General features: G+C 57.9%; 1 protein-coding gene across 2 annotated transcripts in view; it reads left to right on the top strand.

Annotated features, from left to right (window-relative positions):
* LRP5 (LDL receptor related protein 5) overlaps positions 1-22,829 on the top strand; it is a 103,831-nt gene that overhangs the window by 63,961 nt on the left and 17,041 nt on the right. For both annotated transcript variants that reach the window (XM_053899363.1, XM_053899364.1), the window contains 9 exons: positions 6,529-6,745; positions 8,045-8,334; positions 9,648-9,874; positions 11,201-11,385; positions 13,683-14,006; positions 15,236-15,435; positions 19,621-19,829; positions 20,995-21,185; positions 22,054-22,263. In XM_053899363.1, coding sequence (XP_053755338.1) covers positions 6,529-6,745; positions 8,045-8,334; positions 9,648-9,874; positions 11,201-11,385; positions 13,683-14,006; positions 15,236-15,435; positions 19,621-19,829; positions 20,995-21,185; positions 22,054-22,263 — 2,053 coding nt within the window. The remainder of the gene's footprint in view (positions 1-6,528; positions 6,746-8,044; positions 8,335-9,647; positions 9,875-11,200; positions 11,386-13,682; positions 14,007-15,235; positions 15,436-19,620; positions 19,830-20,994; positions 21,186-22,053; positions 22,264-22,829) is intronic.

Here is a 22,829-nt window from a genome sequence, read left to right as displayed (position 1 = left end):
TGCCCGACCGCCCCTCTACCTCTGCTCCAGGGGGGCCGCTGACGTGGACGGACGTGGAGACCGTCCTCCGGGTCAACTCGGTGAGTCTTTTCCTGCCCCAGACCCAGAGGTGAACATCCTTGGAGGCGGCCCGAGCGTGGTAGGAAATTGGCCATGTGTTCTCGGGGCCGGGCCATCTTGGTGAATATGACCAACAGATGTTCCTTAGGGCAGACCTTTGGGTCAGGCCCCTAGGCCAGGTGCAGAAGGCCCCTGCTGGGGGTCACGGGGGAGCTTGAGGGCTTCAGGGGGCAACAGCCGAGGGGCGGGGCGATGTGTTTGCTTTTCCGTGGTCAGGGGACGTAGAAACCAAGCTGGGACAGCCACGGCTGTCATTCTTCCGAGAAACTATGTCCAGTGACAATGAAGCAGCCAAGCCAGACGCTGAGGAGCCCGGGTACTGGCCTTGGGCAGACGTCGTGGGGTCGTTCCGGCGGAGAGGAAGCGTTCCGCGTGGTGGGGTTGTGTGCGCTGGAAGAAAGGAACTTTAGACGGTGATAAGCCGGCTCTCCCTTTGAAGAGGCCATCGGGCCCCGAGGAGGACTTTATAGGATCAGCTGCATTGGGAGGAGAACAAAGGTCTGGAAATGCCGGCCTGAGCAGACGGGGAGGCATCTGGATGGCATTAGCAGCACGTACGTGGGATTTACGGGACAGGCTGAATCGCTGGAGAGTCCGAACTGCCCTCCAGGTGGGGCCTCCTGCTGGCCGTGTCTGTGACACCTGTCCTGGACGTCAGGTGCAGGCCAGCCCCTCAGGGGGCCAGCTGGCTGCCGTCACGATGGGTGGGAGTCACGGGGTGGCCCCCACCATGGGGGCAGGCGGGCTCGCTCTGGGGGGCGGCCCCGACCTCCCCAACACGAGCGGGTTGGAGCCCTCCGGGATGGGCGGGGCCTGAGGTCTGTGGACACCGTCCCCATAGCAGCCCCATAGTTTCCCACCCTTCTGGGCTAGGAATGCCCCGGGACACCTCCTTAACCCTCTTCCTGTGTCTGGAGCCCTTGGGTTTGGAGGCACCTGCCCCGTGGGTGCCCTTAGCTCGTGCTCAGCCTTTCTCAGGACCAGGCCTGCCGCGCCCCCCCCCCTCCCACCATCCGCTTGGGCATTCGCCCTTCTCCTCCCTGCCCTGCGGGGCTCCCAACCGCGAGAGCACTTCCCTCCTCCTCGGACCTGCTGCAGCTCCTAGGGCCTGGGTCACAGGGGTGTCCACTTGGCTCGTGAAAGCAACCGGACGCACTGCCTCCCTGAGCTCTCTCTCACCTGAGCTGCGCCGCCCCACACTTCTCTCTGTCCGTGCCTCCTGGCAGACGCCAGTCCCATGGCAGCCTAGCGTGGGGCCTCCCACCAGCAGCTCCTTCCGTCCCGAGTGCTGCCGGGGCCCCCGTGCCCAGCTGCCCTCCGGTCCCCTCCCTCGGAAGCCCGGAGTTCCCTCCTGCCATGTGCGGCGGCCTCGTGCATGGGGACGAGTCTCTGTCCCCTGCGCTTGGCCACACGGGGTTGCGTCTGCCTTTCCTAAATGCCGGAGGCCACCTCTTCGGGCTGGAAGCACCTTCGAAGCCCGTCCAGTGCTGGTGCTCCTGCTCAGTCACTGAGTCATCAGCACCATTATCGCCGTTCCGCTTGTTTGCGAGTGGCTGTTCCCAGAGCAGATGGGAGCTTTCTCGGGTGCAGCTGGCGTGGGGGTCGCCTGCTAACCCCCGGTGGGGACTCAAGACACACGGGCTCTGTGTCAGGAGTGCCCGCTCCCACGCCCTTCCATCATTCCCTCCCACACACTCTCTGTGGCTCCCACTTGCCCCTTGCTGGGCCCCCTCCTCTCGTCCCTGTCCAGGCAGGTGCCCCTTTCCCGTGGCTGCTCAGCCGGTCCCTGAACAGAATTCCCGTCACATCACAGTGCCGTCTATCACGTCCCCACCCCTCGGCAAGCACCTGTTCATTCTGCGGGGTCTACTGAACGCCGCCTTGTGCTGGGAGAGCAGCAGGGCACAGAGGGCCCCCTGGTGGGGGCGGGTGTCCTAGATGGGGGCGTAGACGCGGGATAACGGGACAACAGTGCAGCACGTTGGGGGCAGTCAGTGCTCCAGGGGGACGCTGGGGAGAGGGGACGGGGTGCTGGGGGGTGACATTCAAGCTTCCCAGACGGCGCCTCGGCTGCTTTTCCGGCCGCACTTGTTCTGATGCCCTGCCTTCTCCTCCAGCTTATTTGTGCGGATTCTGGTGCCTCCTGTTTCTAGAGTAGAGGGAGGAATTGTACCCATTATCAGCGCTGAAATAGGCAAAGCATTTAAACAGCTGGGGCGCCTGGGTGGCTCAGTTGGTTACGCGACCGACTTCGGCTCAGGTCATGATCTCACAGTTTGTGAGTTCGAGCCCCAGCTGTGCTGACAGCTCAGAGCCCGGAGCCTGCTTCGGATTCTGTGTCTCCCCCCCTCTCTACCGCTCCCCTGCTCACGCTCTGTGTCTCTCTGTCTCTCGATAATAAACGGTAAAGAAAAGTTTTTTAAACGGCTGGACACGCGTGAAGCAGCCTCACGTCTGCACGCTCTGTGGTGTGTGTCCGTGGGGGGTGGTTTAAGCCGTTACTGAGTAGAAGCGAGGAGTGGTCTCGCTCCTTGAAGTCTTCGTCTGTAAAGCTTCCTCCTCGGCTCTTTCCTTCTGGGTTGCTCTGACTTGACGATGGTCTTGCAGGCCGACCCCCAGCCCCGGCTCTTCAGCCTGTCTCTGCAGCATGAAGTGTCACCTGTCACCAGCGTGTGGCTTGCCGTGGACTTGCTGGGGGCCCTGGATCGTCTGGGCTCTCTGAGGCCCCCTGCTGTCTCACTCTGGCTGGGACAGTGCAGCTGACATCTGCTGGTGCTCTCAGACAGAGTACCCAAGCAGGGCAGGCTGGCCGGCGGGCTGGGGGTAAATCACGGACTGAGAAGTTAAAAATCTATGCATCTCCCTGCTCCTGACATTTCCTGAGTTGATGGAGGCGACTTCCGGTGCCACCAGAATAAAAACTCAGTGCGAGAGTGATGGTTTCGAGGCCTGTTGGCCGTGTGTCCCTCGTCCCCAGGGAAGAAGTTAGAGCACAGGGCATCCCGGCAGCTGAGCCACGTGCACGCAAGTGTGTGTCTAAGATCTTTTTTATTACGTGGAACAAAATAACCATGGCAGTTTTAATTTATGTCTGGTTTATGTCTGACTGTGATAATGATTCCATCAGAAAACAGAAATCTTAGGGTGCTCAGGTCATGATCTCACGGTTCAGGAGTTCGAGCCCCACGTCGGGCTCTGTGCTGACAGCTCGGAGCCTGGAGCCTGCTTCGGATTCTGTGTCTCCCTCTCTCTGCCCCTCCCCTGCTCATGCTCTCTCTCTCTCAAAAATAAACAAACGTTAAAAAAATTTTTTTTTATTAAGAAGACAGAAGCCTTTTTTCTATAAACGTGTGCTTTCAAAGGGTTGGTCTTGGGCTCATATCTCTTTGCGTGACTAAGTCAGTGGAAACAGAGGATTCGGTGTAAGGAAACTACAGCCAGGTGACTTTCTGGGGCCCACATTTTGTGGGCCTCCCCACAGACCTGTGTGGCGTCTTCCCCTCAGTGCTGGGCTGAGCATGGGCTTCTTTGGGACCGTGGAGTTGGCCAAGCACAGGAGGGCAGAAGCCACGGGTCAGAGAGAGCAAGTTTGGCCCCCGGGCGCCTTTGGTATCTGCGTGAGCATTTTTGCCGTAACTTCCTGAAAACGACTAGTTTCTTTTCCTGAAAATCCAGGGCACAGGCCCCTCTATTCTAGAGCGGGGGAAAACTACAGCCTGTGGGCCAGATTGCCTGTTTCTGTACCATTCTCAGACTGAGAATGGTTTTTATCCTTTTAAATGATTGAAAAAAATAATTAAAGTGCTATTTCGTGACATGTGACAGTGACACGAAATTCTCATTTCAGCCAGAAAGTAATTTTTGTTTTCTGCACCAACGATGTTCTCCTGGAACACAGCCACACTTGTTCCTTTACACACTCCCTGTGGTTGTTCTTGGCGTTACAAGGACCATATGGCCGCAAAGCTGAAAATATTTATGATCCTTTGCAGGAAAAGTTTGTCAGCGCTTGACCTGGAAAATCTGTCTCCCATGCCCTCCCCTGGCTCCAACATTCCCGGGTGTTCAGACTCGATTCCGTTATTCCTGACTTCGTGTGGATGCGTTACCCTCGCAGGAGTCAGATGAGCATGTGCCCTGGGTCTTGTCTCCCCACCCTCAGCGCCACTTAGGGCTCTAGGAAATTTGGAATATTGAGACGTGGGTGCTCCCGGTAGACCAATTCTTCTGGGGCTCCAGGACTGGCTAAAGGCCCCGTCCAGCAGAGTTAACTTTTACGGATGGTCTGGATTTGCTCATGGTGTGCTGAAAGCCGCCATAAAAAATCACTTTAGGGGGGGCGCCTGGGTGGCTCAGTCGGTGAGCATCTGACTTCAGCTCAGGTCATGATCTCACTGTCTGTGGGTTTGAGCCCTGCATTGGGCTCTGTGCTGACAGCTCGGAGCCTGTTTCAGATTCTGTGTCTCCCTCTCTCTCTGCCCCTCCCCACTCATGCTCTGTCTCTCTCTCTCTCTGAAAAATAAGCATTAAAAAAAATTTTTTTAATAAGAAAATCATTTTGGGATCGTTAATTTTTTTCAAGTATTAGGAGTCTTGGTGGAGAGCCTTCGAGGTGCTTCGTGGGTTCTGCAGCCAGGATGGAAAATGATCGGGGTTGTAGAGTGGCTTCTCAGTGTGTGGGACCCTTCCCCTCCCTGGCGGTGGGCGCAGCTGGGCGGCTGAGGAGGGGCAGAGGCGGGGAGAGAGGACGGGCTGCAGCCAACGCCATCACCCTTGCTGGCCCCGTGTCCTCCGTGGGCTCATTTTCATTGCTCCTGAGCCAGGAAAAATGTACTCTCTTGCCCGAGTTCAATAGAACGTGTATTTATTTATGTCTGGAATTCCGTTATTAAAGAAAGTTGAGAAAATATGGAAAGAGTGAAGGAAGAGAAAAATCTCTTAAAGGCGGTATTGACATTTTGGTATATTACAGCTTTGAGTCGTGATTTTTTTCTTTTTCTAGCTGTGGATGATTTTCTTTGTAGCGTGAATGTGCCGTCCGTGTGGACCACTGCTTCCCCGGACCTGGTTATTCCCAGCTGAGGAAGGAGGGAAACCAGAGGGGCCGGAAATAGTGCCCAGAGGTGGGCACAGAAATCAATACAACCTGAGCTCCCTCCTGGGCGAGGCTGGCAGCTCCCCAGCTCATGGTCAAGGGCATCACCTAATCTGGTGTTCTCACCTGGGCTGCACGTTGGGACCACCTGTGTGGAGCTGCATTCAGGATCCGTACTGGGGCCAGGCCTTCCGGTTCTGATCGGGGCCCGGCCGTTGTTCTTTCTTTGGTTAAGTTCCCTGGGTGACCCCAGCCACTCCTCTCAGTTACAGGTGGAGAAGTGAGGTCCACAGGGTGCAGGGACTGGCCGGGCTGGACGTGGAGCTCCCTGCCCCTCCCAGGTGACCAAAGCAGTTTTGTCCTCTGCTGTCCAACAGCAGAGGACCCAAGTCTCTTCTGTTCAGCATGAATTTGATCTGTCTTACGTTCCCACCACCTGCGAAACAGAGGATTTATCACTTTTCTTGATGAGCTGGAAATCTAATCTGGCTGCGGGAGGCCTGTTGGGACCTGACTTTCATTCATCATGTCTCTTTCATCCTGGCCTGAGAGCCGGAGAGCCTCGCCGTCGTGTTTCTGTCGAGTCTTCCTTTCAGCGTCAGCTTCTGCAGGGTCACCTGTCATCGGAATCACATCTTACCCCATTTGTGTGCTTCGGTTGGTTAAGGCGTTTTCGCGTCTGACAGTAGTTTTCTCCTCTGTGGCTTTTGTGGTCAACGCTTTGCCTCAGCACTGATTCTTCCAGAAAAAGATTGAGTTTTTCTATCTCAGAGCAAATGGCCGGTAGCGGGCCTGCCGATGGAGAGCGTCTTAGAGCTACAGGCTTAGACTCAGGGCCAGAAGTCATCAGACTCAGAGTTCATCTGGTCCCGACCAAGCAAGAAATCGGTCCACAGACAAGTGGAAGGTCTTGCCCAGGGCCCACGGTGTGTTAGTAATCCAGCCTCTTGAAACTCGAGTCTGTGTCGAGAGAGTGATCCGATGTCTGCCAGAGCTGCGTGTGGGCAGACGTTGTGGTCACAGCCCGCCCCTGGTCGGAGGCCCGCACGTTGGTGCTGCAGGCAGCCGCTGCCAGCAGGAAGGGAGGGGACACCTGTCGGCACGGCGGCCGCACCCAGGTAGGGGAGGCTGCGGGGAGAGCCCTGAGCCAGCTCCGTCACCGCAGAGGTCATCCGTCCAGCTGGGCCAGTGAACCATGCCGCCCGGCTTTGTATCCTGGCCCAGCGAGGGCAGAGCCGAGCATCCCGGGAGCTGTCGTACTTCAGGCAGCCCAGGCCCGAGGCCGGTTCACAGCTGCGCCTGCCATCCCGCAGGTGATCAACGTCGACGGGACCAAGAGGCGGACGCTCCTGGAGGACAAGCTCCCGCACATTTTCGGGTTCACACTGCTAGGGGACTTCATCTACTGGACCGACTGGCAACGGCGCAGCATCGAGCGTGTGCACAAGGTCAAGGCCACCCGGGACGTCATCATCGACCAGCTGCCCGACCTGATGGGGCTCAAGGCTGTGAACGTGGCCAAGGTTGTCGGTGAGTGTGGTCAGCCTCCAGCCACGGGTCAGCCATGCCGACTGGCACAAGGGAGAAGCGGCAGGCTGTGGCCCCCCCGTCCGGGTGTGGTAGGGGAGGTGGAGGGGCGGGTCTCTGGGCTCCATGGGGGCAGGGGCTCTGTACTTAGTACAGCACCTCTACCTCGGAGGTGCTCAACAGACCTTTGGGGGATGAATGAATGAATGAATGACCAGAGAGGATCCATCAATTGCCCTCAAGTAGCTCACAGTCTAGTGGGTGAGACCCTCCTTAGCTCTGCAGACAGGCAGTGGTCAGAGCTGGGATGTTAGGGATGCCTGGCCTGGAAACACGAGGGAGGTCACCTGAGCTTGGAATTTGGGGAGCAGGGGGCGGCAAGGTTTGCCTGGCAGAGGGGCAGCTGGGCAGCGGCCTGGCGGTGAGGTGGGGCGGTGTGGGGTGCCTCTCTGTCCCTGGGAAGGGCCTTACTGTCCAACGACCCGCACTCCTGGTAAAGAGACGATGGGGCTGGTACCCTTAGTTTTACCAGTCGCCTTTTGAAACGTGTTGATTATCCACCTTCGAAGGTGAGGCCCGCCTGTGAGTGTTTAAAGAGAAAAGAAAACAAAATAAAAAATAAAACCCAACAGCTAGGAAAAAAGATGTCTCCGTGGGATATGATTTAAAGTTGAGAAATTGGGTTCGTCTCTCTGTCTCTCTCTCATCCGAAGATTTACTGAGAGGGATGGGGAAAAAGATTCTTTTATTTTAGCTGAAATACTTAACACTAAAAGCCGATTTTTAGCAGCACCCCAGCAGGTGAGAATAACAGGCTGGCCAAAAATAAATGATCATGTCAAGTGCCGTCTGCTTTTGTAAAGAAGAGACTCCTTTGGCGGCCCTGGGCGGCTCCCGAGTGTGGGGAGGCTGCAGAGCATTGGTGAACTGGAGGGGCCGTCCGGGGCATCGGTCCGGTCCGCGGGCCAGGAGTCCAGGCCCAGGGAAGGGTAACTTGTCCCGTCACGTGGCACTCTTACATTTGTGCTACTTCCTGTGTCACCTGTCCCCTCTCCAGGACTCAGTTTCCCTGCTTGAAAAACGGGGGTGGGCACGGCCCCCACCTCCCAGGCTGCTGGCCGGACGGCGTGAGTTCCGACACACCGGGTCATTGTCACTGCCCCTTCCCTGGACGGTGTCCGTCATCCCCACCTCGTGTCCCCCTTCGACGTCCGGCGGGGATGAAGGGACGTGTGATGGCAGATCGAGGCACGCCTCTCTCTCCGGGCTGCCCGTGCTCAGAGCCGCTGTGCTTCCTTCTAGGAACCAACCCGTGTGCGGACAAGAACGGGGGCTGCAGCCACCTGTGTTTCTTCACGCCCCGCGCGACCAAGTGCGGCTGCCCCATCGGCCTGGAGCTGCTGAGCGACACAAAGACCTGCATCGTCCCCGAGGCCTTCCTGGTGTTCACGAGCAGGGCCGCCATCCACAGGATCTCCCTGGAGACCAACAACAATGACGTGGCCATCCCGCTCACGGGCGTCAAGGAGGCCTCCGCGCTGGACTTCGACGTGTCCAACAATCACATCTACTGGACGGACGTCAGCCTGAAGGTACAGTCTGCAAGGGGTCCTACGTGCACGGCTTTGCCGTGAACACCTTGCCGGTGACGGCCCTGCCTCAAAGGTCTTACGTTCTCTTTTATTTTTTTTTTTAATTTTTTTAAATGTTTTTATTTATTTTTGAGACAGAGAGAGACAGAGCATGAGCAGGGGAGGGGCAGAGAGAGAGGGAGACACAGAATTCGAAGCAGGCTCCAGGCTCCGAGCTGTCAGCACAGAGCCCGACGCGGGTCTCGAACCCACAGACTGTGAGATCATGACCTGAGCTGAGGTCAGACGCTTAACCGACTGAGCCACCCAGGCGCCCCTTACGTTCTCCTTTAAAGAGCTATGCCGTCTGTTGTAACTTGATCTAGTGAACTATTTTATCTATTTATTGTTGTTTTTAAATATTTACTTATTTTTGAGAGAGAGCACCCGCAAACCGGGGAGGGGCAGAGAGAGAGGGAGGTCGGGGATCCAAGCGGGCTCTCAGTTGGAGGCGCAGAGCCTGATGTGGGGCTCGGACTCACGATCCCTGAGATCAAAACCTGAGCCAAAGTTGGACGCTTAACTGACTGAGCCACCCAGGCACCCCCGGCAAATGCTTTCTTTATGCATGGTATGAATATACACGAAAACAGGGAAGCGGGGTTTGGCAAACTGGTTCATGTGCTGGACTCCTGTTTTTTTGTTTATTTTCTTTTTTTAATGTTTTATTTATTTTTAAGAGAGACAGAGCATGAGCTGGGGAGGGGCAGAGAGAGAGGGAGACGCAGAATCCGAAGCAGGCTCCAGGCTCCGAGCTGTCCGCGCAGAGCCCGACGCGGGGCTCGAACTCACGAACTGTGAGATCATGACCTGAGCCGAAGTCAGATGCTTAACCCACTGAGCCACCCAGGCGCCCCACCATTCCCTTATTTTAAATGCTGTGGTGGCTTCCAGTTCCCCACCCCCATTACCACGGTCGTGAACACCTCTGTGCACAAGCCTCACTGACGTTTCGGCAGCTTCTCATCTTTTGCGTTACATTGGTTCCTCCAGATAAAATGTCACGAGGTAGATGTTTGGATAAAAGGACGTGTCTATATACATACGCGCATAAAATGTAAATGTTTAAATATCACCAAGTCATTTTTTTTTCCCCTAACAAAAAGTTGTATTTGGCTGCATTTCAAGCGTTTATTTGAAAACTGTCGCTGGTGACGATCTGGCCCCAGACGTGGTCGGTATCGCGTTCCAGGTGGGCCAAGCACCTCCTGGTTAGAGGTCTGCACAAATGCCGCTTCCTAACCCGTGGCCCTTGCCTCCTCCCCTGCCCCCAGACCATCAGCCGAGCCTTCATGAACGGGAGCTCCGTGGAGCACGTGATCGAGTTTGGCCTCGACTACCCGGAAGGCATGGCCGTCGACTGGATGGGCCAGAACCTCTACTGGGCGGACACGGGGACCAACAGGATCGAAGTGGCCCGGCTGGACGGGCAGTTCCGGCAGGTCCTCGTGTGGAGGGACTTGGACAACCCCAGGTCACTGGCCCTGGACCCCACCAAAGGGTGAGAGCCATTTCTGCTTGTCACACACGTCTCTGTCCCCTCCCACTTCTGTCCGTCAGCCGGCGTGGGATGACCCGTGGCCGAGGGGGGTGGCTGTCCAGCGGGCGCTCTGTGATTCGAGCGGTAATGACCCCCGCTAGCTTTGAGGTGGCCGGTGCTGGTAGGACCCTTGGATGTATCCAGTTCATCTCACAGAGAGGAAACTGAGGCCGAGGGAAGGAGTGGCGGCCACTGTGTCGGGTGCCGCGCTGGGTACTTTTACGTGAGCTGTCTCGGCACAGCATCTGGGGGGGCCTGCGAGGGGCAAATGTCTTTGTCCCTGATTTTACGGATGTGGAAACCGAGGCTCAGAGTTGCTGAGTGGCTTACTGAAGGTCACGTAGCCAGGGAGAGCAGAGCTGGGCTCCTTCCCCCGCCACGTGTCGCCGGACTTTTCCATCTCAGAGCCGGCTTTGAGGTCCTTGGATTCCAGCCTGCTCGCAAAGGGCGTCTTATAGGCCTCTTGGGCAGAGTTTCACCTGCCTCGCAAGGCACCCACTTTAATCTGCCACCGGCCTGGGGGCCCTGCCCCGGGCACTGGGGCCAGAGCGGCCAGGGTCGCGTCTCCCTCTGCACCAGAGTGCAGACGGACACAGTGCTCGCCCCTAAAGCATCAGTGATGTGTATGGCACACCCCAGACCCTGCCTGTCACACGCTCTGTTAGGGAAGGAAAGATTTTAGGACGACAGCACAGAGCGAATGGCCCAGGTTTTAGCAGAAGGGCAAGTAATACACGGTTCTGGAATGGGGCTTCCTTCTGTGGAGCTGCTGCGGAAAAGGGAAGGAGGGCCCACTGGGGGCAGGAGAGCTGAGTTTGAATCCTGGCCCCGCAGTGCCTGCCGGCCCCGCATGCTTGTCTTCCGCCCTCGTTGAGTGAGGGGACCCTGACTTGCCCACGTCTTGCCCAGCCTGGCTTCCCCTGTCACCGCGGCGTCCTGGCCAGCTTGATTCGCGTTTGTCTCTGCTACCAAAGTGTCCCAGCCTGGATATTCTGCTACGTGGTCACCCCATCTGTGCACCCAGTTGGTGTCTGTAAACGGGTGCGTTCGCACTTAACCTTGCAGGTGCACTGCTGTGGGAATTCGGGAGGCAGCCCGGTGACGGCATCTGGAAGGATGCGAGCACGTCGCCCCGTCCCTGCTTCCTGAAGGGATGTCACTGATGTGGCTTTCTCCAGGCTGGTGGGGGCCACGCAGAGGAGATGGGGGGGTCGTGTCCCTCCCCCCGCTGCCCTACAGCGAGAGAGGACGCACCCGAGCCCGAGCTGCCCTCCCTGTGTCTTCCAGGTACGTCTACTGGACCGAGTGGGGCGGGAAGCCCAGGATCGTGCGGGCCTTCATGGACGGGACCAACTGCATGACGCTGGTGGACAAAGTGGGCCGGGCCAACGACCTCACCATCGACTACGCTGACCAGCGTCTCTACTGGACGGACCTGGACACCAACATGATCGAGTCGTCCGACATGCTGGGTGAGGGCCAGGCGGGGTCCTGCTGGGCCGGGGGCTTTGGCCTGCGGCGATGGGACATCGCTGGGCCGGGGCGCTGGCCGTCTCTCAGCCCCCGCTGCACCGTCCCCTCTGGCCTGCAAGTCCCGAGGCCCCACAGGAGGTGTGGACACAACCCTGGCTGTTCGTCCAGCCTTCTCTTCTCCTGGGGTTGTCCCTTTCCACCCCCTGGTGCTGTTGCCGTAGGCATGTTGACAGAGGCCCCGGGTGACAGCTCTTTCCTGCACACCTACTGAGAGCCGTGTCCCAGCTAAGCCGTGTGCCAGGAGTCCAGTTTGCTCCTTCAGTATCACAGCGTAGGCTTTCATTGATGGGGAAACTGAGGCCCAGGGAGGTCACAGGATCTTCCCAAGGTCACAGAGAGATTCCAGGGCTACACGTTTAATCTCCGTTGGACCCTGGGCACCTACTGCGTGCCGGACATTGTGCTGGGACCACTCACAGGCCACACGCGACATCCTGGGATTAGGTAAAAAAAGAGAAAAAAAATGCCTCATTTCAAGTCACCCAGCAGTAGGGGCGGGGCGTGCAAGTCTAGACTCTGTTCCGCTGGAGGGGAGCGGTTATGTTAGTTCTCTCGGTAACGCACCAGGTGATGGGGCCGCCCTGTGTGAGGGGGAGAACTTGATTTCCTGATCGCTGCTGCTCCCCGGGGTGGGCGTGCTTGTGCCCATTTCACAGGTAAGGAAACCAAGGCACAGGCTGGCTGAATGGCTTGTCCCAGCCCCAGCATCCTGGTTTCCGCTCCAGACGGGCTGCACCACCGCCGCCCTCCCCCCACCACCACCCCCCCCCCCGCCCGCCCCTGCACGCTCACCGTGCCGGCTTCTGAGGCCAACGGCAAGGTTTGAATGTGTCCCCAGGCCCGCAGTGAACGACAAGAGGCTGGTTGGTGCATGTGGGGAACCAGTCACCGAACAGCTGCGGTTGCCTGAAATAATTAAGCTCAGTAATTACCCCAGAGCGAAGACACGCTCGGGCGGAAATCCACGGAAACCCTGGAGACTTGCAGGACCCTGCAGACCGAGGGTGGCCACGTGTCGTGGGCCTGGCTGGCACTCTGCTGTGGCACGCTTTCCATTTTGAATGCCACAGACATTTACCGAGCGCTCGATTAGTAAGGCCCCCGGGTGGATGAAGGGTGGGTCACGGGGCTTCTGAGAGCCGAGCAGCGCCTGGAGCACGGACCTGGGGCTGTTGGGGTGAAAGCGCGTCTCACGCATGATGGTTGTGGACACCTGTCCCTGCAACAGGGCCCTTGGGGGGGGGGGGGCGGGGAGCGCACATGTGCATTTGATGGAAGCAGTCGGGGAGCCTCTTAATAACTGGCGTTCTCCCAATGGCAAAATCGTCAGCGTAGACACTTTCCGAAAATACAGAACCATATGAAGAAACGCAAATTATTCCTAATTTTTACCGCCCCGTGATAACCAATACTGACGTGGCGGCATGTTTTTTCCTAGTCTCAAAGAAAACTTTTCTAAGATTTTATTTTATTATTTTTTTTCTTTAATGTTTATTCATTTTTGAGAGAGAGAGCGAGCGAACAGGGGAGGAGCAGAGGGAGAGGGAGACAGAATCAGAGGCAGGCTCCAGGCTCTGAGCTGTCAGCACAGAGCCCGACGCGGGGCTCGAACTCACAGACCACGAGATCATGACCTGAGCCGAAGTCGGACGCTCAGCCGACTGAGCCACCCAGGCGCCCCTCTGAGATTTTATTTTTAAGTAATCTCCACACTGACACAGAGCCCCGTGCGTGGTGTATCACGTGCGGGCTCTGCACGTGGCCATGCTATCGTTGGGTTACCCCACGGTTCATTCCAAGGGTCTTCCGCTGCTGGGGTATAGGGTGTGGTTGCTGCCCCGGCTTCTGTCTCCAGGTGCTACTTTTGCTGTCTAGAACTTTCTATCCTGGTGATCATACAGCACGTGCTCTTTAGGGTCTGGCTTCTTTCAGCTGCCCACCGTTTTTCACCCGCACGACTGATGGGCGGGCATTTGGGTTGTTTCCCGCTCGCGGCTCTTACAGTTGCTGCCGTGCGCACCCGCATCGATGTCGCCCGAGCGGACCCCACGTGCGCTCCTCTTGCGGGATAGGAGGGGAGTTGCCCGGTCACGGGGTGGGTGGCGTCCGGCTTCAGCCGGCCCTGCTCGTTTTCCAAAGCACTTGAACATTTGGACCTTGACCCGGGTGGCCAGGCAGCTTTGAACCGGTCGGCGGCTGTGTGTTGCTGATGCCGCGTCTGCGTGTCTCCACGCAGGTCAGGAGCGGGTCGTGATTGCCGACGACCTCCCACACCCCTTCGGCCTCACCCAGTACAGCGATTACATCTACTGGACAGACTGGAACCTGCACAGCATCGAGAGGGCCGACAAGACCAGTGGCCAGAACCGCACCCTCATCCAGGGCCACCTGGACTTCGTGATGGACATCCTGGTGTTCCACTCTTCCCGCCAGGATGGCCTCAACGATTGCACGCACAACAACGGGCAGTGTGGACAGCTGTGCCTCGCCATCCCTGGCGGTCACCGTTGTGGCTGCGCCTCACACTATACCCTAGACCCCAGCAGCCGCAACTGCAGCCGTGAGTGTCTTTCTTGGCTCCTGCACCCCTCGCCCGTGTTAAATCAGGCTGGTTCTGGGAGCCGAGGCAGAGAGACGCTTCCTTTCTTTCTTTTAACGTTTGTCGATTCATCTGTTTTTTAACGTTTTTATTTCTCTTTGAGAGAGAGAGACAGAGAAAGCACAAGCAGGGGAGGGGTGGAGAGAGAGGGAGACAGAATCCGAAGCAGGCTCCAGGCTCCGAGCTGGCAGCACACAAGCCCGACGCGGGGCTTGAACTCATCAACTGCGACATCATGACCTGAGCCAAAATCAAGAGCCAGATGCTTCACCAACCGAGCCACCCAGGTGCCCCTAGAAAGGAGCTCCTTTTCTGGGGGTGCCTGGGTGTTCACGGGTGGCTGAGTAGGTTTCGCACTGTATACGCTGCCTGTTACCTAGAGGCCTAGGCCTGGCTCTGTAAGTGAGTACTCTCCCCAGTGACGGTGTTTTATGTCCAAAGATCCCCCCCGTGGAATGTCTCAGCCGAGGGCTTGGCCCATGTGTTTGTGTCTTGATGAAGCAGTGGGTCCTCTGTCCAGCCTGGGCCTCCCTGCTCTTGGGCTCCCTTTGGTCCTCTTGTCCCCGTCCCCTGGGGGCCAGGACCTTGCGGGGTCAAGCACAGGTGCAGGTGACCCATCACCCAGCGGGGATGCCTGTAACTCGAGTCTCTGCTCCTGTGGCCGGCAGACTGGGGGCCGTGACTTTGTTTCAAGCCACCCAACTGGAATTCTGGCAGGCTGTGGCTGTTGGCCTCTTAAACGTTCTGAGCGGTGCAGTTTCTGCACTGAGGCCGTCTTGCTCACTGACACCCCCACGAGGTGACCCCTCCCACGCCATCGTTCACCTCATACCATTCACTTGACCACCTGGGGGCCTACGGCAACTCACACACTTGTCCAGGCAGCAAGTGCATTTGTGGGTGGGAGTTGACTATTTGCTACCATTTCCCTGCTTCTGTCTTAAGTCTTGAGAAGTTAAAAATCAGTTGCTATCTGCTTTAAAATAACTCACGCACTCACGAGATACTGAAACAGCAGAGACACGCATCGTGCAGAGAGGAAAGTTCCCCACGGTCCACCCCCTGGAAGTACTTTTAGGTCCTTCCGGCACTTTCCCCGCCGCGAAGGGCGACGCGGTCCATCCCCGCCGACCCCGTCTTTGGCTCTGGATGCTGACGCGCAGCCCCCTCATCTGTTTGCCTCGTTCTAGCGCCCACCACCTTCTTGCTGTTCAGCCAGAAATGTGCCATCAGCCGCATGATCCCCGATGACCAGCACAGCCCAGACCTCATCCTACCCCTGCACGGACTGAGGAACGTCAAGGCCATCGACTACGACCCCCTGGACAAGTTCATCTACTGGGTGGACGGGCGCCAGAACATCAAGCGAGCCAAGGACGACGGGACCCAGGCAAGTGTAACCCGTTGGGGCGTGTGGGGGTCGCTTCCGCGAGGAACCCACCATGGCAGTTCCCCCCCCTCCCCTCCCCCGCTTTGCTTTGCCAACAGAGCACGGCTCGCGTCGACAACGGCTTGGGTTCTAATTATGTCATCGCAGGGTATAATCCTGAGCAGTGGGAAACCCTTAGATTATATGCAGAAATGCGATTTTCTTTTTCTTCCCACAGTGATTTCGCGCAAGCCTAGTTGGTATTGGTTATTCTGGATTTATTTTTAGTTCGTAGGAATCGTACAGTCTGTTTGCTTTAACGCAGCATCTACGTTCCTAAAACTGCACGATGCAGAATCACACAGGCAGACGACAGGGCGATGGGGGAAGGGGGCGAGGCGCACTGCACTCTGAACTCTCGCCGGTGACACGTGAAGAAAAGATAGGGACGTCGTAAATACAGGGGCACCTTTCTGCATACGTTCAGTGGTTCAAGACGGAACTCCTAAGTGACTGTGGCGCTTTACCTTGAAGAGACCTGAAGTTGCTGAGGACGCGGGGGCGCAGGGCTGCAGCTCGTGGGTGTGCGTGAACCGACGGGACGGCGGGCGGGAAGTCACGAGCCCAGCGCTCACAGGCGTGACGCCGCCCACGGGAGATGGAGGGAGTTGGGGGGGGGGTGTGTGTGTGTGCTCGTGTATCCCTGCCCTTCTCCGCGTTCCCCGAGCGTTTCTCACGGACGACCTGTGCGTCGGCAAGGGTGAAATCTCTGTCGCGCTCCAGCCGTCCCCGGCGTATCACTCACTGATCCCGACAGATTCGTGTTTTCAGAATGCTTATTCCAGCACAACAGATGGCTTCCGTGCTAGGTTTCTGTGGCCTGTCCCATGAAGGCCGTTGTCACTGCAGCCTCGGGGCCCACTCAGAGTCTCCACGCGGCAGGCGGCGGTGGCCGGCATTCCGTTCGTGTGGCATTCGCTCACGGACGCGCCTGGCTCACTGTGCCTGTTTTCAAGGACTCCTTTTACAGAAGCCACGGAACCAAATGTTGACCTGCTCCGTGGCCACGGTCGGGGTAGGCACGTAGGTTGTCACGGTGAAATCTCGGCACTGTTACAACAGCGATGCAGAGAAATGCTGCCGGTGGAGATTTTGGGGTGACTTTTGTGTCAGTAAAGTTCACTTGGCCATTTTCTACCCCGAACTGGGTGCTAGGGCTGTGTGTACGGGCTCAGCATCGCTTCTGGCAAAGTACGGCATCCAACGACGATGTGAAGTTAACAGGCTGTCCTCTGAGGTCTGTGTCCTCGGTTGGTGATAAAATCCCCAGCCTAGGGGCGCCTGGGTGGCTCAGTCGGTTGAGCGTCCGACTTCGGCTCAGGTCATGATCTCACAGCTCGTGAGTTGGAGCCCCGTTTCTGACTCTGTGCTGACAGCTCAGAGCCTGGAGCCTGCTTCCGATTCTGTGTCTCCCTCTCTCTCTGCCCCTCCCCTGCTCGGGCTCCGTCTCTCTAAGAATAAGTGAAACATTAAAAAAAAAATAAAAAGCCCCAGCCGAGGGGCACCTGGGTGCCTCAGTCGGTTAAGCATCGGACTCTTTCGATAGCAGCTCAGATCATGAGCTGAGGGTCATGGGATCAAGCCCCGAATCGTGCTCTACACTGACAGCATGGAGCTTGCTTGGGATTCTCTCTCTCCCTCTCTGTCCCTCCCCCACCTCTCAAAATAAAATAAGTAAACTTAAAAAAAAAAAAAAAAGCTCCAGCAGAGCCTTGGCAGCTGTGTATCATCTCTGCGGGAGCAGAGCTGGTGAAATGGTGGGCATATATTCCTTTCTTCCCTCCACCATGCAGGCGACAGTCCCTTTGAGTCCTTTGGAGAATGGGAGGTGTTAATTGACGATGGGTGGCTTTCCTGCTGAGAAAGGTACCAGGCGCAAATTGCCTGAAAGTCTCATCAAGAGGGTCCCTTCGTTCGTGGTGTCCTGCAAATGCGAGGGAAGACTTTGAAGGAAAAGTCCTTTTAAGAAACACCTTCTGGGTTCCTACTTCATTTGGAAAACATCTGTTTCCCTCCCTGTGCGTCTTGCAAAACTCTACCCTCTACTGGCTTTGATCCTTTATTAGGGGCATCCCTGAGCCCCAAAGACGACGTTTTAAGTTGTTATCTACTTTGGCTAAGTTGTTTTCCTAGTAAACTTTTTCAGGGTAGCAAATATACACAAAAGTTATCATCTTAATTATTTCCAAGTACACAGCTCAGCAGCGCGAAGCGCACACATTGTCGTGTGGCCGTCACCCCCGACCATCTCCAGATCTCGGTCATCTCCCCAAACTGGAAGCCTGTCCCCATGAAACACTGACTCCCCCTCCCCCTCCCCCACCCTAAGGCAACCTCCCTTCTCCTTTCCGTCTCTACGAATCTGACTATATTCTAAGTACTTCATATAAGTGGAATCATGCAGTGTTTATTTATTTTTGTGTGTGTGTGACTGGCTTCTTTCGCTTAGCATAATGTCCTCAGGGTTCATCCGTTTCAGAGCAGGTGTTAGAATTGTCTTCCTCTTAAGGCTGAAAACGCTCCATTGTGTGGGTGGACCACGGTTTGCTTCTCTGTCCTTCCACTGATGGACGCTGGGTCTTTGGGCTGTTGTGACAGCACCCCTGTGGATGCCCCCACGTGGCTAGGTGCTACTCTGTCCTGGGGAGGTGGTGGGGTGTTGACTGTGGCCTCGAATAGGATTCTATTAAGAAATCTTGCATTCGTGGAGTTCCGGTTTTATAACTGGACAGTCATCCGTCTGCCTGAGGACAGGTGTGGGCAGCGTGTCACCTCACGCCCCGTGCATTTCTCAGCTGCCTGTTCTGATGGCTGGCGTCCCAAAGTCAGGGTTGATGCCCGGGACACGGCCGGGGCTGGGCTGCAGTCTTGCTTCAGTCCCAGCCCGTCAGTTGCCCTGGGCTGTGGTCTCAGGGGCCAGAGTCTGTGCTTCAGGGGAAAGGGATGTGCCCAGTTGGAGCAGATGCTCGGCTCCCAGAGCGCCCAGCTCTTGGGGAGGTGGGTGTTATCACCTGCAGAGGCACACGACCCTTTAAAGAAGGGCTGTGTGTTTAGATGTGAGTCACACACTGCTAGCCGCCCAGTGGGACTGTGTGTGTGTGTGTGTGTGTGTGTGTGTCGGGGAGGGCGGGGAGGTGTACCCTTCCAGCTGGGTTCAAGAGGCTGGGCCTGGTGAAGGGGCTTCTTCTTGGCTGCAAGCCCCTTCTTGCCACCAGGGCACTTCGTTTCAGTGACCGCCAAAGAGATAAAGGAAGTTTGCAATGAGCTCTTGTGACAGCATCATCTTAAGGATGCCCTCAGAGGAAGGGACTTTTCATCCAAACCATTGGTAGCAGTCCGGGGAAGCCCGCCCTGCATCAGCTCAGATCACCTGAGAACCTGAACACAGTCTTTCGGGGTAACCCAAGGGGCCCAGATCCACCAGGGAGTGAGGCTTCTGGTCTGTAAGGCAGATGAGGGTGACCTCGGGCTCTCCCTTCCTCCGCGGCATTTCATGGAACCCCCTGAGATACAGCAGGTGGCACAGAGTCAGGCAGAGTTCTGCGGCAGGGCAGAGACCCAGAGAGTGTAGACAGAACCACTGCCGGGGGGGGGGGGCGGCTGGCCCCTTGCTCGGGACAGGCACTGCGTGTCATCACGCACCCCCACCCGGGCCCGCACCCCCGGCCTCTCCTTCGGGGAAGGGGCCGTGAGAGGTGGAACTCTGTTCTGTACACCTGTGGTCCTGTCACCCTGAGTTGAACAAATAACAAGACTTGAAGGTCTTACTCCCAAAGCATGAGCCCAAGACGATGAGCGAGAAGAGAGATGTCTCTCGAGAAGGAGGCTGTGCCCCTGGGCTGACTGTCGAGCCACCAGGCGGCCCTTCCGGGGCAGGAACGGGACCCGGAGGGCGTGGCAGCGGACAGTCCGCCGGGAGTTTGCCGAGGGGTGGGCTGGAGATCCGAGCCGAGGGGCGAGGGCCCTTCTGGGACCTCTCCGTGATCAGGTTCCCTCTCAAGCGGGCACGTGGGGGAGTGCTGATCCGACAGGAAAGGTCGAGACGCAGGGTCGGAGATCGACTTTCAGTCTGAACTCGGGCACCGAGGCCTCTGCCCTCCCGTGACGCCCGTAGCCAACGCCCATCTCTTCCTGTGTTACATGCAGCCCTTCGTTTTGACCTCTCCAAGCCAGAGCCAAAACCCGGACAGGCAGCCCCATGACCTCAGCATCGACATCTACAGCCGGACGCTGTTCTGGACGTGTGAGGCCACCAACACCATCAACGTCCACCGGCTGAATGGAGACGCCATGGGTGTGGTGCTCCGTGGGGACCGCGACAAGCCACGGGCCATCGTCGTCAACGCCGAGCGAGGGTGCGAGGCGGTGGGGTGGGCGGGCACCGCGGTGTGGGGTGCTGCACCCCGGGGCAGGGAGACCCGGGAAGGATAGAAGTTTTAATCCATAGGTTCTGCACCATCCCCATCAAATTTGAACCCTGAGCAAAAATCCCTTCCATAGCATCCCAGCTGGGGGCTGGCTATTTGAATACGTCTCACCACCGGGAGCTCACTACCCTCCTGGGCACAGCCTCGACTCCCGGGAGCTTCTTCCTTCCACGAAGAGGTAGACAGACGTGGAAGGTCCCAAAGGGAATAATACCCAGGGCGAGGGGGAGCCTTAAAGCCATGTGCCGTAAAGCTCAGAAACAAGGCTGAGCGCAGGAAGGTTCGTGCACGGCCGCCGCCCCAGGCGGGAGTCAGATTTTTGGGGGCTCCGCTTGATGGAGCTCGTGCCGGGCAACGGCCAGCGCGACCCCGCGTCCTGGGCCGGGCAGACCCAAGTTGGAATCCTGACCCTGTCGCTTACTGCCCCCGTGACCCCAGGCAGGTGGAGTGACCTCAGGGGTGCGGTGTCTTCTTCCGAGAAGGACGATGGTGATGTCAGCCCCCGCGGCACACGAGTGCTCAGGGAGCACAAGCCTAGCGGTTCTTCCGCAAGCTGATGAGTCTCCCTCGAGGCTGGCATCCACGGAGGCAGAGGTTCCTTTGCTGCAGCCGCTGGGGTGGGCGCTGGTCCCCAAGGCTGCCGCCACAAATGACCACAAGCCGGGGGAGGTGAAAAGAGCAGATGTTTGTTCTTTCACGATTCCAGAGGCCAGAAATCTAACGTCAAGCGGTGGCAGGGCTGTGCTCCCTTCAGAGGCTCTGCGGGGATCCTTTCTTGTCTCTCTTCCAGCTTCTGGGGGCTCCGGGTGTTCTTTGACCAGATGGCCTCACCGTAACTGCGTTACAAAGATTCAGCTTCCAATTATGGGTCCCCTTCTGAGGTTCTGGGTGGATGGGAATTCTCGGGGGGACATTGAACCCCATAGGGCCTGGGGGGCGAGCCCTGGGAGGCCAGGGCCTTGTGCCTGGTGACTTTCCAAAGCCCGGCTGGATGGCCGCGGGGTCAGGGGCTGGTCTATCTGGCGCCTGGCGAGCTCGTTCCCGGTGGGGGATGGGGGGGACTCAACACCCTTCACCTGCTCCCCTCCCCCAGGTACCTGTACTTCACCAACATGCAGGACCGAGCCGCCAAGATTGAGCGAGCGGCCTTGGACGGCACCGAGCGTGAGGTCCTCTTTACCACGGGCCTCATCCGCCCCGTGGCCCTCGTGGTGGACAACAGGCTGGGCAAGCTCTTCTGGGTGGACGCGGACCTGAAGCGTATCGAAAGCTGCGACCTGTCAGGTAGGCGCCCTGGGGCCTCCCCAGGGATCGGGTCCCTCGGCAACCCACACGTCTGACCTTCCCGGGGACACCCGGCCTTCCTTGTCATCGGGAACAGTGGGGGCAGCTGCCATGTTCGTCAGGCGGGCGTCATGCTGGGGCTTTAAATTTTTTTTTTTTTTTAACGTTTATTTATTTTTGAGACAGAGAGAGACAGAGCATGAATGGGGGAGGGTCAGAGAGAGAGGGAGACACAGAATCAGAAGCAGGCTCCAGGCTCTGAGCTGTCAGCACAGAGCCCGACGCGGGGCTCGAACTCACGGACTGTGAGGTCATGACCTGAGCTGAAGTCGGCCGCTTAACCGACTGAGCCACCCCGGCACCCCTGCTGGGGCTTTATGTCTCTACCGCCTACTATTATCATCTGAGAGTTCCAGGACGTGGGTCCTGAATGATCCCCGTGTGGCGGGGCAGAAGACACGTCTCAGAGAGGGTGGGTGACCTGCCAGGGTCCCACACTGTGGGCCTGGACAGGAGTCTGACCCCTCTGCCTCCAGCACCCACCCTGTGGCCGCTCTGCCCTGGGCCGCCTTAGACCCGGATGCCTCTGGGCTGGAGACCTGCTTAGAGGGGCTTTTCTTCCATACGCAGGGCGGGGGAGGGGAGGGGGCGGCAGCACTGTGCTTGCAGGGAGGGGTCAGCCCAGGTGCCAGGTCGGCCAGCTTCCAGGGAATCCGCTCCAGCTCCTGGCCCCGGCCAGAGCACAGAATCCACCCCCCCCCCCCCCCCCCGCCCTCCCCTGGCTCCCTGCGGCCCTGTGTTCCGAGCTGAGCATGGGCTGAGCGCTCGGGGTCAGCAGCCACTCGGGGGGCACTTGTCCCACTTGCAGGGGCCAACCGCCTGACCCTGGAGGATGCCAGCATCGTGCAGCCCGTGGGCCTGACCGTGCTGGGCCAGCACCTGTACTGGATTGACCGCCAGCAGCAGATGATCGAGCGTGTGGAGAAGACCACCGGGGACAAGCGGACTCGAGTGCAGGGCCGGGTGGCCCACCTGACCGGCATCCACGCCGTGGAGGATATCAGCCTGGAGGAGTTCTGTACGTGGAGGGCGGGCAGGTCCCCGACCGACCGGAGGGGGGGCACCTGTGCAGAGCCCTGAACCGGCCCCTCGGAGAAAGTAGGAGGCTGGCCAGTGTGAGGGCTGCGGGCTGACCGGCTGTTGGCAGGGGCCACTCTCGGGTCCTCGAGGCCACTCTCGGGTCCTCAGTATGCCTCTCCATCTCAGCAACAGATCCGAACCTGACTTCCTCGTCTGCTACCAGCCGGACAATCTGCTCGGCTTTTCCAGGGTCCCCTGAGAGTCACCCACTTTTAAATTAGCGTCCCCTTTCATTAACTCCAGCAGAACCCCATCCGCCGTGTTGGGGATTAGGCTGGGAGATTGGAGGCATTTTAGGATTCTGCCTCCGACAGTCTGGGCTGTGCCCAAGGGCTGGGAGATCAGGACCCCTACACTTGGGACCTCTGGTTTCTCCACCCGCTCTGTGTAGGACTATAGGTGGACACAGGAAAATGTGTCTGTCTGTCTTTCTCACTCTGCTTTCAGTAAATACACCCCAGCTGCCAGCTGCTTGCGTGGACAGAGCGGTGAGCAGGGCCATCG

This window comes from Panthera pardus, unplaced genomic scaffold (genome assembly GCF_024362965.1).
Source record: "Panthera pardus isolate Hobbes unplaced genomic scaffold, ASM2436296v1 HiC_scaffold_12, whole genome shotgun sequence".
Taxonomy (NCBI): Eukaryota; Metazoa; Chordata; class Mammalia; order Carnivora; family Felidae; genus Panthera; species Panthera pardus.
This window is presented reverse-complemented; position numbering and strand designations above follow the sequence as displayed.